Source organism: Prosopis cineraria, unplaced genomic scaffold, assembly GCF_029017545.1.
Source record: "Prosopis cineraria cultivar Desert tree isolate PC_DT_omini unplaced genomic scaffold, ASM2901754v1 PC3, whole genome shotgun sequence".
Classification (NCBI taxonomy): Eukaryota; Viridiplantae; Streptophyta; class Magnoliopsida; order Fabales; family Fabaceae; genus Prosopis; species Prosopis cineraria.
Genome location: NW_026555334.1, coordinates 9,414,080 through 9,430,613, shown reverse-complemented (window position 1 = coordinate 9,430,613; position 16,534 = coordinate 9,414,080). Strand labels below are relative to the sequence as shown.

General features: G+C 28.6%; 1 protein-coding gene across 1 annotated transcript; it reads left to right on the top strand.

Annotated features, from left to right (window-relative positions):
- The first annotated feature begins 9,042 nt into the window (after positions 1-9,042).
- Positions 9,043-11,260, top strand: LOC129306301 (transcription factor bHLH143-like). Its single transcript, XM_054946811.1, has 2 exons — positions 9,043-9,181; positions 9,269-11,260. Exon 2 carries the CDS (start codon positions 9,290-9,292, stop codon positions 10,373-10,375), a length of 1,086 nt encoding a protein of 361 aa, XP_054802786.1. The 5' UTR covers positions 9,043-9,181; positions 9,269-9,289; the 3' UTR covers positions 10,376-11,260.
- Positions 11,261-16,534: the final 5,274 nt, after the last annotated feature.

Genomic DNA, 16,534 nt, shown 5'->3' with positions numbered 1-16,534 from the left:
ATCATATTTTTTTTAAAAAAAGACATTAGTATTTGAGATTTTTTTTTCTCCTTTTCTCTTGTCATTCTCTTTAGGTGTAGCTTCTAAAGTGTGACATTTTGGGTCAATTCGGTCTTCAATGCTAAGTTTGTAATTCATGAATGTACTGGTTATTGGCGTATTTTTGTATTTAAACGATGTCAGCTAGCAAAAATCAGTCACATGTTGCCGTAAGATATATTTTTTTAGTAAAATGTTGCCTTAATTTTTTAATTAAAATCATGATAGGCAACCAATAGGATTTTGAGAAAAAAAAAAAGGATTTGGATTTAGTAAAAAGAGCCTGCCTTTCATAACACAGCGAACTAACATTTAAAATTTTATAAAAGAAATATTCACATTTAATTCTTGTATATGTTCACAAAATCAATATAGATTTTACTCTTCTAAAGTTGAGATTCATAAATTTATGTGAATTTTTAATATTTTTATTTTTTTTATTTTTTATAAAATATAAAATATTCTTTTCCTTTCTTAAAAAAGAAAAATTCATTAAAATTCACCAATCCTAACTTTAGAGGATTCAGGGCTTGTTTGAAATTATTTTTACTTTATTGTTTTAAAAACTGATATTTTGAAAAATATGTTCTAAAAACAAAAAAATTATGAATATAGTTGTTTTTCATATTCTCTCTTATTCTTTGGAACAATAATCTTATAACACCTAAAAGATATCTTTATTTTTATATTCTCCAGAAAATGTTTAGTTTTTTTTATCTTCAAAATACATTTTAAAAACATTTTACCAAGTGATTTTTTTATTATTTTTTGTTTTTCAAACTATTCTCAAAATAAATTTTTAAATAAATCCAAATTATGTCAATATATGTATTTGATGAGGCACTGAAAAGATACTCTACTGACAACAATAAAGACTGTTTAGAAACATGTTTTGAGAATAGTTTTCTATTTTCCAAAACAAAAAAAATGTATTTGTTAACGTATTTTTAAAAAGTATTTTAAAAAAATAAAATATTATTTTGGAGAATAAAAAAATGAAAACAACTTTTAGGTGTTCTGTGATTATTATTCTGGAGAATAAGGGAGAATAAAAAACACCTATTTTTACTATTTTTTATTCTTAAAACATGTTCTACAAAATACTAGTTCTCAAAATAATAAAATAAAAATAATTTCAAACAACCCCTAATTCTCCCAATATTAAGAACAAAGGATAGATCCATTTTAATTAAATTGCTAAATATAAAATGCATCTAATTCAATTCTTCAACCACGAACACTTGCTAACATCAATTTGACAAGTTATTGACAAATGACAGTGTGTTTTTTTTTTTTTCAGGCTCGATGCAATGCGTGTGTTCCAATTAAGTTAGATTTTTTTTTTATTTCATTAGCTAGTATCCTAAAAATATTATCACCTCTCGTTTAAATTAATATGAATTTTCATTGTGTAGGACTGATATTACCAATGTACTCAGATCTTGAAGGTTTCTTGAAGATACATTTGACATATTTATTTAACATAATTATATTTTTTTAAGACTTAAATTCAAGATTTCAAGATAAATTAAATTGATTTAACTCTTTCAAATTGTTAAACCAAACACTTCTTAATATCTAGTTAGAAATTAAAGGCAATATATGGGAGCTAGTGTGACAAAAGGAAATGAAACTTTGTGGGCCGCTAATAATAATGAGTAACCATAATTAAGATGTGAAATTGTAAGAATGCATTTAAGCAATAGAATCTTTATACTTTGGGTGTGATGCTGTGCCATAATTCTAGAACTGAGAGAGACAATGTTGCCTTGCGGCACTGTGCTCATCACTGTGGTGGGGACGCATCATTGGTTTGTATTTTAATGGGATGAATAGTAAATTAGCTTGCTAATGAGTGCAAAACACATGTTTATGTCTCTTACTACTGGTGACCTGTCACTAATATTTCATCAATGTCTTCATCTTATATTAATTTTTTATTTAATTATCTTTTCTTTTGCCATGTATTTTTGTTATTTTAATTATCATGGTCTCATTATATGTGGTTGTTGTCTTTAAAAGCTGTTTATAATAAATCTAAATAGTCAATATTTTATTTTATTTTATTTTTAAAGGAGTAGAATACAAAATCAAAATAAATTTCCAACTATCTAAAGAAAAAATATAATACTCCCTTTGTTCAATATTATAAGAAAATTTTTTTTAGTATCATGTTGAATAGTCAATTAGAAATATTTTTTTTAAATATTCTTATAACAAGGTTTTCTAATTAAATTGAATAGTCAATTTTTATTTTAGAAGAAGTATAATATAAAAATGAAAATAAATTTCCAATTATCTAAATAAAGAATACTAATTATTTTAACTAACTAAAAATTTAATATCTCTTAAGTGAAGACGCAGCAAATTTCTTCCTATCCCTCTTTTGTCACGAGAGATGAGCTAAGTTAAAATGCTCATAATTAGTGGCAACAAACATCACTTTTTTTAATTTGAAAGAAATGAGTGATTCATTTAGTCCAACCTACATGTTGACATGTTTTACAGAAAATTATGATTAATCTTCAATCATGAATTTAAATTAGTAATCATTATTTATGGAATTAATGCACATGTGATATGAAAAATGATTAGCAAGAGAGTTTGCCTCCATCAACACCCTTCCATTGTTTTTCTTTTTGGAAATTGGGGTTATTGGTATTTGACTTTGTTTGATTAGGTTCTTTTAAAAAAAAAAGATTAGATGAAAAATTTGTCTCTAAATGATAGATCAAGAAACATATCTTAAATTTATTTTCGGTCTAACTTTTTTTAATTTTTTTAAAATAGTACAATATTGATCTTACTGTTAACAAATATTAATTTTAAATGTTAATTAATAAAAAATTACAAAAAAAAAACTAAGAAACATTTATTGATAATTTCTTGAATCTTTGTTTATAATTGTGGGTCCTTTATAAACAAAGGCTGAAAAAATTACAGAAATAGATCAAAAAAAATTATTGATGCTTTTTTATAATTTTATGATCAACTAACAATTAAAATTAGCTTTTCTAATCAAACAATCAAAGTTAACTTTTGTTAATAATAGAGGTGACATTGCACTATTTTTAAAAGATGAAGGGAAACATTATATTAAAAATGAGTTTAAGATTTCAGGCATTCCTAAACTTATAATTTAAGGGTGATTGTCATTTAACTCAAAAATAAAAACTAATAATCTACAAATCTAGTAATTGTTACTTAAAAAAAATTCTTTAAGGAAAGTTTAAAAAATTTAATAGCAAGTAATTTTTTTATATATTACCAAACAATTTGTTTAATCATAAAAGGTGGGCATGCAATTTTAGTTAAAAAAAACACTAATAGTACCTTTTTTACAAACTTTTGGAATAGTTGGTGATCACTATTTTTTTTATAAATATGTAGAGTCTGATACAAATTTTAGCTCAACTAACAATAAAATAGATATTAAAAGAAGAACCTAAAGTCATTGGTTCTACTCCAAGGTATGTTATTTATTTATAAAATAAATACATACATGATGTGTCACACATATGGCAAGTGAGGTGTCATGAAGTGGACGCTTATATGGTAGATGACATAGCATGATGTGGCCCACACATGGAAGGGGATAGGAGAAAATTAAATTTAATATTAATATGTTATCTAAAATTTTTTATAGAATTTCTCTCAATATATTTCATGAGAAATGTTTTGAGAAAAAGTTTTCATAGAAATTTTTAAAAGAATATTTCTTTTTATTAAATTTGAGAGAATTTTTTTCAAATATTTTTTATAAAAGTTCTCTCATATTAGTCTATGAGAAACATTTTCTCTCAAATTATTATTTTGAGAGGAAAAAAAATTATCATACAAATTTTAACTCAATTTTTAGAAAAAAAAAATTAAGAGAAATCTCTTTTCACTTGTATTTTTATGTTTTCTCTCCAAATAATTTCAAGAGAAATGTATTATTTCGTTGTAGTGTATTTGAATATTACTAGGCTAAATTTAAAATAATTCTCTTAACATATTTTTTATTTAAAAGGTGCAATCTTTGACATTAGTGAATATGAATATTTTTTAAGAGAGAATACCATTGAGAGACTCGTGAAACAATTTAATATCTAAAAAATATTTTCAACTAATAAATATTAACAATTAATATATAAAGTTATTGTTTTAATCAATATCAAATCCGTTTAAATCCTCATTAAATATCAAATTTTTTTATAAATCCTTCATTAATATTCTCCTCTTTTTTAATTGACAAGGCTACGATTAGAGTTACATGGTTAAAAACAAATCAGGAAACACCCAAACGTAAAAAAATCCCTACATCCTACATTTAATATGAATAGTTATTATGCACTATTAAACAATGGAAGCATCAACCATCCACAACAGTGCAACGTTGTATCCCAATGACATCTTGGTGGTGGAACATGTTTTATCATGCTCCAATGATTTCAGTTTTTTCATATATATATATATATATATATCTATGTAGCATTTTCAATTATTATTATAAATTTATATATTAAAACACATGAAAGAAAAAGAGGAATCAAGCCAGTCCTTTTAAGAGTTTTACTTGGAGCCTGTATCCAGGAGTGAACTTAATTGTTGTAGAGCTGAGAGAATATTATGGTAATAATTATATGAAAAGATTACGATCGATTTAAATTTATTTTTTGCTTCATGAAATTAGTTATAATTTTTTAAAAAAAAAATTTTCGGGTACACAATGATTGAGGAATTGCCAAAATTTCCTCATGCGTCCCCACGGGCAGCATGTGAACACATTGTTTAAATAGCTTCTAAATTACGCTTTAAATGAGTAATTATTCATTAGGCTTGCTTCTTTCAACTTTTTTTTTTTTTTGTTTTTCTAAACCAACTCAAATACAAATTTCACTGAGGGAGTTTCGTTTGATTGTTCCATCAAATCAAATCAACTTATCTTGAATCTCAAATTTAAATTCTAACATAACCCGTCACACTTAATAAAAATGTTAAATATATTATGAAAATACATATGGGATTGTTGTTAGTAATAACAATCTCACAGAGCAAATGTTGATATTAGTTTAAGGTGGGCGGTGATAGTATTGCATGGTTTTCAAAGTACAAGGTGATGCAAGTTAACAACAATAACCCTTATTGTGATATAAAGATATTAAAATATCCAATAAAAAGAAAAAAAAAAATAATAAAACTTGAGATATACCAAAATTCTATTTGAAAGCAATCAAATGTTACTCTAGTTTCCTTTCAAACAAGTCAAGCTAATGCTTGACATATGTTTTTATGTTTTTATATGTGTTTTTTTAATTATAAACATTTTTTAAAAATATATTTTGGAAATTTCAAGTTTGGAGAAAAATCTTTAATTGAGAGTGATTTTGTAATTTAGACTAATGAGATAATCCAAAAACTCGGCAGATATTAATGATTTCTTTTTACAACTTAACATATATATAATTTTGTTTTTACAATAATAACTTTTTTATTCTGATAAAAAAAATTTAAATAGATCATTTTATTTTAAATTAAGCATATCATAATATATTGATAAAATATAACCATAAATTAAGATTATAAGACCTGCATTTTGCATGAAGAAGCTTCCGGTGAGATTTTATATATGTGTATATATATATATATATATATATATAACTGATAGTTTATAGCAGATCATATCAAAAATTACAAACATGTTAACTCTAAGCTAAGGATTCTTCTAAGAGGGAGAGTTATTACTAAAACAATTTATCATTGAAAATATATATATATATATATATACATATATTTTATAAAATGAAAAAAAGGTTAAAGGAATTATTTGTAATATCTAATAAATTTAAAGAAAGTTTTATTCAACAACTATAACACTGGCTATATTATATGATAGTGAATGTTAGATTTTAAAGGGACAATATGAACATGAAATTGGAATGGCTAAAATGAAAATGTTAAAATAGATGTACGTGCACATACAAAAAGATAAAATCTAAAATGAACATGTACAAGAAAAAGCGAGCACGATAATTATTAAGAGAAACATGATAGAAAATCATTTAAAATGGGTTGGATTAGGATATGTATAGACTAGTGAGAAAAGTAAAATAGATAATATTGAGCCTTGTAAATAAAGGCAGAGAAAAATTAAAGAAAATATTTATGAAAATTGTTGAATGAGACTTTTTAATTAACAATATTTTTAAGAGATTGATTGATGATAAAGAACAAGAATATCATGCAATCCGTATATTTGACTCTATCTAATAAGATAAAACGTGTTGCTGCTATAGTGTCAAGTGCGGAGGGAGTCATTTTGACTTGCACATGGTAATTGACTTATTCTAGGATCTACAATAAAAATACTATTCAAAATATTATTTATAAGATAATATTTCTTTCATTCTAAATTATAAGATATTTTTAAAAGAGATTTATCATTTTAAAATATAAAATACTATGAGAAAATTAAAGTTTTATTAAATAGATTTATTTCAATATTACTTTTTCTCTCTCTCTCTTTATTTAATACTAGTTAAGTATAGATTTAAGGTTATTAAATAAGGTTATGTTTGGAAGTTTATATTTTTATTTTAAAAAAATAAAATTTTCAGTATATTTAATAAATTTTTTTAATATATGAGATTTTATTTAAAGATATTTTATAATTTGAGACAAAGAGAGCAGATTGAAGTGATAAAATAATTTCATAAAAAATAAAGTTGAAAAGTATCCAATATGAAATGAATCATCTTGAAAATAACTTTAACAGAAAACTAAATTATAGAAACCAATCCTGGCGTGTTTGAAAGCAAAATTAGATTTTAATTGAAAGAAGTTAAGAGCAATCATGGTAATTGCTAATTAGCATGTAAGAAGTAGAAGCCAAGAATATCACAATCATATTAGTTGAGGAGAATGTTCTCAATACTGCCTTCAAATAAAATTGCGTGTCAAATTTTATAAATGAAAAAATTCTGTAAGAAAAAGTTTTTAAATTAACATTAATAATATTTAAATCCAAATTAACTAATAATATTTAATTCTTTAAATCAAAATTATTTGATAATAGATAAAATTCAATAATCTATCCCATCCTATTTATAAAATATTTAAAAAAATTTCGGGTTTTTAAAAAAATATTATTATGTTATTTTATTTTTAAAATATTTTAAAATTTTAATTATATCTTTATTAAATAAAAAATGCGATAAATCACCTTATTATCTGTATAAATATTTTCTAAAATTAAAATATTTTTTATTTGATGCGTTATAATAGGGATTTTTTTTTTAATTAAGGACTAGCAGCTATAGCTATATTAAGCAAACAGAAACAAATAAAAAAATAACTAGTTTTTTTTTTTTATAAGCATAATAATATGGTTCGTGGAAAAATCGTACAATGGGTCTATATAACCGTGGCGTCCAGTAGTTGTCGTACCTCTTTGGAGACCTTCGCTTCTGGCTATTTCCTTTCTTCTTTGTTCACTATCTCTTGCGTTTCATTCTCCCACTTCTTCTCTGTCGGAAATTCCAATCGAGTTTATCAAGAAGCCATCGTTATCCCTTTAACCGATCTGTAAGTTTCTAGAATCTGATCTTATTTTCTACTTGGCCGGTAGGTTTTCTGTGTTCTCTTTGTAGCTGGTGAGGAGGCAAAAGGGGAAAAAACTAGGATTTGATTAGGACTAGGATTGCTTTATCAAAATTGGGTTCTGGAATCCGTTCATATGAGGATTTTTCAGGTTTGATTAGCGACAGTTGAGTTGATATACTAGGTTGGATGCGGAATTTGAAAATTCTTGGGGAACTAGAAGGAACTTTGTTTGGTTAAATAAAAATCCTATCAGGCCATGTGGACTTCATGTCCTGGTTTACTAGATGTCAACAAGTGAGAGTTGTGGTGATAATATGCTCTTAGTGTGGTCGTTGGGAAGCCGAAAGGAGCCTTTTTCCTAATTATATAAAAAATATCCGAGAGATGCTAAAATAATCGATTACTTGCATTTTGGGGTTCGTTTTATTTCAACGAAATGAACGTCTCTAGTTGGAAGTTGCAATGAATCTGTTCATCTTGTCTCAGTGATTGTTGTCTTATAGATCTTTTGTTCATGAGTGCCTTTTTTAAAAAAGAAAAAGAAAAAAGTTCCTAAAACGTTCTTCTTTAGGATATGATATTGCATAATCTTAATTTATGATGTATGTGCAAATAAAGTTATTATATTTATTTTATGATATAATCTTGTTTCAGGGATGTTAGTTATGTGGGCGTAACATCTCGTCTGCTGGAATCTCCAAGTAATTCTGGATATCTTTGTCAGCATGCGTTGGCTGGGTTTCTCTGTTTATGTATTTCGCAAAGTTATCCGCTTGAATGTGTATTGTAAAGTGATTCTGTAGATTAATATTCCAATAAGTTATCCACTTTGTTACTTTTGATCCTTTGGTCTAAACTACTACCTATGGAAGCCAACCACCGTATGGTCATTTCTTCTGATAAGTATAGAATTGGTTGAAGGATAGGAAGTGAAGAAGGTCCTGTTAGTGTGTCTTTGTTTGTTTCTTTCTTTCATTGCTCTACCAGATTTTCATTTGTTCGTATAATTTGGTGCCTTCTTTGTTCTATTCTGTTGGGTATATTTTGGTGTGCACATACTGATTGAGCAGTGAGGCAAGAATCAAAAGACGTTATGGTGTGCCAAGCGGCAAGCCAAACAAGATTTCGGGCATTAAAACATGAGAATGGCATTGAAGGTGAACCAACAATCATTATTAGAGTGATAGCATGCTTTCAACCCTTGCACGATTGTCAGGTTAGTAATCTGTTATTGTTAATGTGTTTCTATTTCTGTTTTTTTTTTTAAGTTGTATTTATGGCTAAGAAGCTGGTTGTTTGATGAAATTTTCCTTTATGTCTGTTGTGTGAAAAGCTTACATATGACCAACCATTGAATATTCTGAAGCTCATCAATGTTATGTTCTGACATGCAGGCTGAGTACTTCCGTCATTTGCTTAAGCCTGTCACGTAGATTGATTGATTCAATTCTGCATTTCTTTCTCTTTAAGCTGGAGTTTTGCTTTTCCTTTTTAATCCCTTGTACCTCAGAAGCGCAATTTAAAGAAAATCCATATCTGATCACCATAAGGTCTCCTGGTATGCAGTTTCTAATGATCTTGTGAATCTTCAAAGCTGAAAGCGTGTCATCTTAGTATTCAGTGATGATTTTTTATTGCATTGTAGGTCTTTTTTTTTTTTGGTTGGATGGTTAAGGCTGACAGCTCCTGGCCTTGTCCACGGAATGTGGCTTGGCAAGCACCTTATTTGAATAGCTCCAGCACATTGCGGGAGCCTAGGTCATGTGGCCTTCCAGCACACCTAAACACTAGCACCTGCAACTTTCCTGGACATAAAGCTTTTCCTGGACTCCCACTTCCTGGTTTCTTGAATCTTGGGGCTGAGCCAACAGAGGAATTGCGAGGATTCCTGCAGTTTCCCAATCATCACCAGTCTGGAGATATTGAAGCAGTTTCAGAACAATTTTTGAAAGAAAGATATGTTGGAGGGGCCATGCGACATGATAATCCTGCATCTCTGCAGAAAAAGTTTCTTATTTTTGACCAATCTAGTGATAGGACGAGGCTGTTCTACAGTCCAATTTTCCCCTATGTTCAAAGTCCAAATGTTGCTCCCAATAAATTTGTTCAATCATCTGGTGAAATTAAGATGGGACAGGCAGCTAGTACAGATGAAAATTATCCAATGAAATACAGTTTACCGGAAGACTCTAATGAAAATCATATTATTGATGAGGAAAGTGAACTGCATGAAGACACGGAAGAAATTAATGCCTTGCTTTACTCAGATGAAGATGTTGATTATTACAGTGATGATGATGAGGTTGCAAGTACAGGTTGTTCTCCACTGGCAACTAAAAGAACTTATGTGATGCAAGATCAATTTGCGAATATGAAGGAGGAGGTTGCAAGCTCGGTCCAGCCAACTAAAAGGCAGAAATTAAATGATGATGGGTACGAGAGATCATCACCAATCAACAGTGCTATTTCAGTAAGACTAATTGACACATGTGACTATCTCAGTGATGCAGAATCGAAGTATTCCACCAGCCAGGTGTATTCTGCTAAGCCAACTAGGGGAGAAGAGAATTCATTGATGGGTGATATTCAATTTAAAAAGGATAAGATCCGTGAATCATTGAGACTTCTTGGGAATCTGGTTCCTGGAGCAAAGGGAAAAGAGCCCCTGTCAGTCATTGATGGAACCATTGAATACTTGAAATCTTTGATGCCCCAAACTGGTACCCCTGGATTTGGACTCTCAGACATTTAACTGTTCGCTGCTGCTGTAGTATGTCGGCTGTAGGAGGCTAGAATGGTTAATCTTGAATCAGCATGCTCTTTTTCTTTATTTTATTTTATAATCCTCTTTCTCGAGGTTTTATTTGTATGGGTGGTGAAAAGTAGCGGCAATAAATAGTACTGGAAAAATGGGGATTGGTTGTATGGACCAGAATTGTTGTCTCTTAACTTTTCAGAGGATTGAAGATCAAAGGCCATGGATTGAAGGGACGGGAGAAGGTGGTGGTGGGCTATGCTGTAAATGAGGACACTTTTTTTTCCCTCAAGTGTTGAACTTTCCTCTTGGTTGAATGCATGCGCGTTAGGTGACTGGGGTCCCACTTTCCACCCTCAATTCATTCTTGTTGTTATGCTTTTGTTGTCCTCTCTTCCAAGCTAGCGCGCATATCATGCTGGCATAAATTCTAAAGTACCAACAAAGTTTCACATGTTGGAGAAGTGCTTGAAGGTGGTGCGTGGTGTTATCATCAAGAGTCTGTGCTGGGGCCCTCTCCTCTTCCTCTCTCTCTCTCTCTCTCTCTCTCTCAAATGCACCATTTGTGGTAAAAGGTTGCTTTGTTTTACATGTTGGAAAATGACAAGCTATTCTAGTTTTTAGGTTGTAATTGAGAGGTGGGTTGATTGTTCTTGGTGTCCTTTTCTTGATGCTGCTGTGTATTTCAGTGTGTGTGTGTGTGGGTGAATAATTGGGGTGTGATAGTGGTGTGGCAGGTTTGAAATTTGAATGTGTTCAGCTTTATGACTGGCACACAGTTTGCTTTCTCATGTTTTGTGTGTTGTGTGTTGTGTATCTGTGGATCAATTCCTATAAATCTCGGATTCCTCTATTGATTGTTTGAGGATCTTTTATTGTGAATCTATGGTTACTCTATCTCTTGTGCGATAAATTTTGCGGTTAATTCTGCATGAAAATCATTAGAATTTTTTTGTTTAATTTTTTATTTTTTTTGCCCTTTTAGTTGGTAGGTGTTTACTTTGTTGAGTAGATAACTCAACTTTCCCACATCTTTGAATGACTATACATGATACCCAAAAAAAGAAAGAAAATGCAAGACATGGTACTTTTAAATTTAAAAACATAATTTATTTCTTACAGTCGATAATATTGCACAAACATTGTAGACAAAATTAATTTTGCTCTTTTGGCACTTGCAATTTCAAATGATCCCCCTTTTCATCTGTTGAAGAAATTTATATTAATTTATTAATCTAATTATGTCTTCATACGATAAAATGGACAATTAAAAATTTATTAATTTAAACTAATGGTATCCTTAAGAATTAATTCATCAGCTATCATTTTCTTTATTAATATGCTCTTTATTGGTCTTTCCGAACTGTGTGGGCCTAATTTCTTCTTTTCAAATCTTTTTCAGCAAAGCGAAAAGGAGAAAGGGACAATGCTTTTAAATTTTTGAAAGTCAACATTATGAAAAATGCTTTTTCTTACTATTTTTTCCATAACTATTTAGTACCCGGATATTATCAATTGCTAGTTCAAATTTGAATATTATTGAGTTTAAATAAGAAACAGATTCCAATATGGTTTGTTTCATCTACAAAATTCAAACTGGGACTTTATTGAATGAACACTGAATCTCCTTCATTGTATTATTGGCTTAGAGCATATCACATGACTAAGAAAAGTCACATGCTTTTGCATTCGCTAGAATTCATTGTAAGGTAAGGGGCTTCAGTCTTGTCATATCAACAGTTCATTGGTCATTGGCACATCACATGCAGAGTCACTTCTTGTCACGTACTGTTAAAATTTTTTATGTAGCTTAAATTAGAAAAAAATGATAAATAAATCTTATCGAATAAAAGATTATCACAAAACGAGGTAATTGCTCTAAAGCTTTTAGGCATTTATTTGACATGATTTTTTACGGAACTATATTTCTGACTTTTGGTTAAATAATAGAAAAGGCAGTTGCCAAAACTTAAATTAAAATTATTAATATAAAAAACATAGTTATTAATAGAAACTTAATTTTTTTTGTAAAATAAATTTGATGATTTTATTCCTAGTAGATAATAAATTGTAGAAATTCATCAAGTTTCAAATTAACTTTTATTAGATTATAAGCTTTTTTTCTAATTATTTTGCAATAAAACCCAAGCATCTCTCCTCAAACACATGGGTCCTTGTACATCATTAAGCCCAAATGTTTATGTGCTGGATATTAAGGAGAATGGCAAATAAATTCTATGGAATTAGGCAAATGACAAAGTATTATCATGAAAGGAGTTTACGTCACTACTCCAAAGCCTCTAAGGACTTATTTGATATAATTTTTTAGAAATTATGCTTTTGACCTTCAACAAAATAATAGAAATGGTGGTTAAAACTTAAATCGAAGTTATTGATAACAAAGATAAAATTATTAATATAAATAGTATAGTTGTTAGTTGAAACTTAATGACTTTTTGTGGTAATAAATTTGATGATTTTATCCTTAGAAGATAATAAATTTTAGAAATCTAACATGCTTCTTCTTTTTTTTTTTTTTTTGGGTAGAAATCTATCAAGTTTCAATATAACTTTTTTGTAGATTACAAGGTTTTTGGATCTAAATAGCATGTCTCCTTAAAGACACATGGGCCCTTGTTAGTCATTGAGCCCAAATTCCTTAGTTAGCCTCTGTCAAAGCCCATTTTATCAATATTCTTTGTTGTAAATAATATCCGTATGGACTCACACTTGTCGAATTTCTCTTAATCAACATTTAAAATTGGGGGAATTTTAATAAAGATTCATTGACTACACTTATTTCAACTCAAAACCTTTAAATTTTTGAATTTTCATTGCAATCTAGAGGTACTAATTTGATATTAAATTTTTTTAAAAAATAACAAAATTGTTCTTCATTTAAACTATCAAAATTATTTTTTTCACTTGTTAATTACCCTACTTCACTTGTTCATTTCTCTGAAATGAAATCAAGTGAAAATCTAACAATGAACAAGTGGAGTAGGGCAATGAATAATAATCCGTAACTAAATGGACAACATATAATATAAGAATCAACAAGTTATTTTAAGATGATTTAAACACTTAAAATGAAAACAAGTTAAATAGAGTAATTAATAACATTTTATAAGTAAATTAACAAATAAAGTAGAGAAGTTTTGATATTAATTTAAATGATAGGCAATTTTGTCATTTTTCTCAAAAATTTAATATCAAATTATGTTACTTATACCCTCTTAAATAAAAATAATCAAAATCTAGAAAAGGATAGTCGGAGAAATGTGTTAACAAAAAAGAAAATATGTATTAAAAAATATTAGCCTATTCATTTAAATTAAATATAAACAAATAAAATTTATAGAAAATCACGCTATTTATATTTTATAAATCATGAGCCGTGCAGCTTATCTCATATTTCATGTGAAATATGGGTCTACAATATGTTTTTTTTTTAAATAGATATGAATAATATAAATTATGTTTTATTTTAATAAATAATGGCAAACATGCTGCATTCAGAAACTTTAGTTATTTTTTATTTTAAAAATTAAGTTTTAACTTCATCTTTTGTCCCAAAAAAACAGTACTTCACATTATGTGCTCGTTAAAATAAGAAATATTAAATATGAAAAAATATAATAAATTCTGACGGTTGAAATTTATTATGGTCTGTCCAAATATATGAAGATAAGTATTCTATGGTCAAATTCAGTTGCCTTTCTAAAACTTTTGAATCCCACTATAGTCTTGTCATGTAGTATTATTATTAATGGTTTTTTTTATTATTATGATGCTGATTGTGGAGGAAGACATGATTTTTATTGTAATGTCTAATCATGTTTCCGCCCTCGTACTTCTGGCCTCGATTGCTTTTATATTGCAATGAGAGTGATCATAATATTGAATTCTTGTAATAATAAAAAAAAAAAAATTAAAGGCCCAAGAACTTTAAAATTTAAAATTAAGGGTTGATATATAATTTTGTCTTTGAATTATTCTTAGAAGAGTAATGTTGCTCATAAATTACTCATTGCAGCAATATTGCCTCTAAACTAATTAAATTATAATAATGTTGCCCTCACCATTTAAAAGTTCGTTAACTGTAGCTAATGGGAATTAATTTTCATAAGTTGAGGTGTAACTTTATTTTTAAACTATTTTCAAGGCAGTAATGTCCCTCCTAAATTAATTATATCCAAGCAATGTTGTCCTAGTCATTTAAAAATTATAAACGTTCATTAACTAAAGAGAGATAATAAAAAATATTTTTTATACTAGTGTCATTTCATTCACATCCTTTCTAACATTTAATATTCATGTAATAGCATTTATCTGTGTCATGATATTCTCCACTAACATTCCAACAAGTCATGAACTACACATTGAGAAGGAGCTCAATTTTTTTACTAATTTTCTTTAATGACAAATATGACAATAGTTGAAGTATAAATTCACACTGACAACACTATAAAAGGAGCTTTTCATCTAGTAAAAAGTATATAAACAACATTTCGAGGGTAAAAAGGTCATTTCTTATTGTCTCAAGTGGACCGGTCTATAAAATTCACTATCATAAATAAATATACTCTCTCATATGCATTATACACACAAAAATCATGTATATAAATTGTAACATTATGAAATTTTAATTCGAGAAACTAATTGCTAATTAGAGGAGTAAATTAATTGGATAGTCTGGATTTTGGATGATGAATTGAGATTTTGACTTCTTTGGATGTTGAATGTATAGGACTGGGGGGAAGAAAGACGATCTGAAGTAAAACATGCAAGCATGGTGAAATTTCCCTCCTTTTGCCACACACTGTGACATATGTTGCTTGTACCGCAACGCATGACACAAAAAAGTGATAACTATGTGCGTGGCAAGCTTGGGAGACAAAGGAAGAAAAAGAGAGAAGAGGCATGAAGGAGAGGAAAAGAGAGAGAGTGCTATGCTACGACAAAGCTTCACAACTATCTAGGGAGTATTTTTGACTTGTTGCTTATTGGGTAATTTTCTTATCGCCTTAAACTTTGATTCTACATTAATTTCTCTTAATTTAAGTTATAAAGAAATTGAATCAAAGGGTTTTAAGAGATTTTTTTCTTACCCTTTTATAATAAAAAGACTCTTCAGAGTGAAATTAAAGTTTTGTAACTGGTTTGAAAGTTAAAGCTAAGTTATAGGCTAAAATTAGCTAAATTTAATGAGAGGAAATGGGTAACAATTTAATTAGAGGTGTGCTAAGGCTATTGTAAGCGTCGAGAATGTTTAGGAGAATGGAAAGAACTTAAGAAGGATAGATAGAAATGTATGGATTTTGATTGCGGCAATTAGTACTTTTAGCTAATTTAATAGTTGACTCAAGGTGTTAATTTGTGTAGATTGTAATGAATTGTACGTTGATTAAGCGAAAGGAATTCGAGAAAAGGCATTGCACCATGGGTAATCTTTCTTAAAAATAGAAAGGTTGAAGTAACTAAATAGTTTGTTATCAAAATGTAACTTTAGGGTTTCCGATTTAGTATCTTCTACAATGTACATGTTTTAACATTCAAGTGATTTAACAATGTAGATTTAGTTATAAAGGATTTCAAAAAGAAAATTTTGTTTATGTGAGAGAGAGAGAGAGAGTGTGTGTGTGTATGTGTGTGGGGGGGGGAAGTAAATGATTATATGCATATGATAGTAACATGATCATGACAGTGGGTGGAAGTTCACCCTCTATGTGTGTAAAGAAATTCATATGGTCAGACTAGCACCATGAGACATTTAGTGCAGTGTATTATTTGAGACTATTGTCATGGATATTCAAGCTATCTAGCAACTTCCTGGTGCCTATGATAGTGCAATTAGGAGTCAATGACACCTCTATTTTGTGTGTGAAAGGGAGAAACTATAGTTTGAAAGTAGGATATAATACCTTTGGTCGAGTATTTCTATCACTAAATGTGTGCTCAGATCAATATATGAATGGTCTAATAGAGTTTATAGTTTCATTCAGGGAGCTTGAAGGATTTGTAGTTAGATGATTATGTTAGCGTGAAATTGGTTTCATGAAAAGGGACTATAAATGTATATTTTTCTATATAATCAACAATGTGAACAATATAGTGGTTTTGTTTACTTGTAAGTGGTTACTCCTGCTAATAGGT

Excerpts from the sequence above, each read along its gene's own strand:
- LOC129306301 (XM_054946811.1), top strand. The coding sequence starts at position 9,290 with ATGGTTAAGGCTGACAGCTCCTGGCCTTGTCCACGGAATGTGGCTTGG.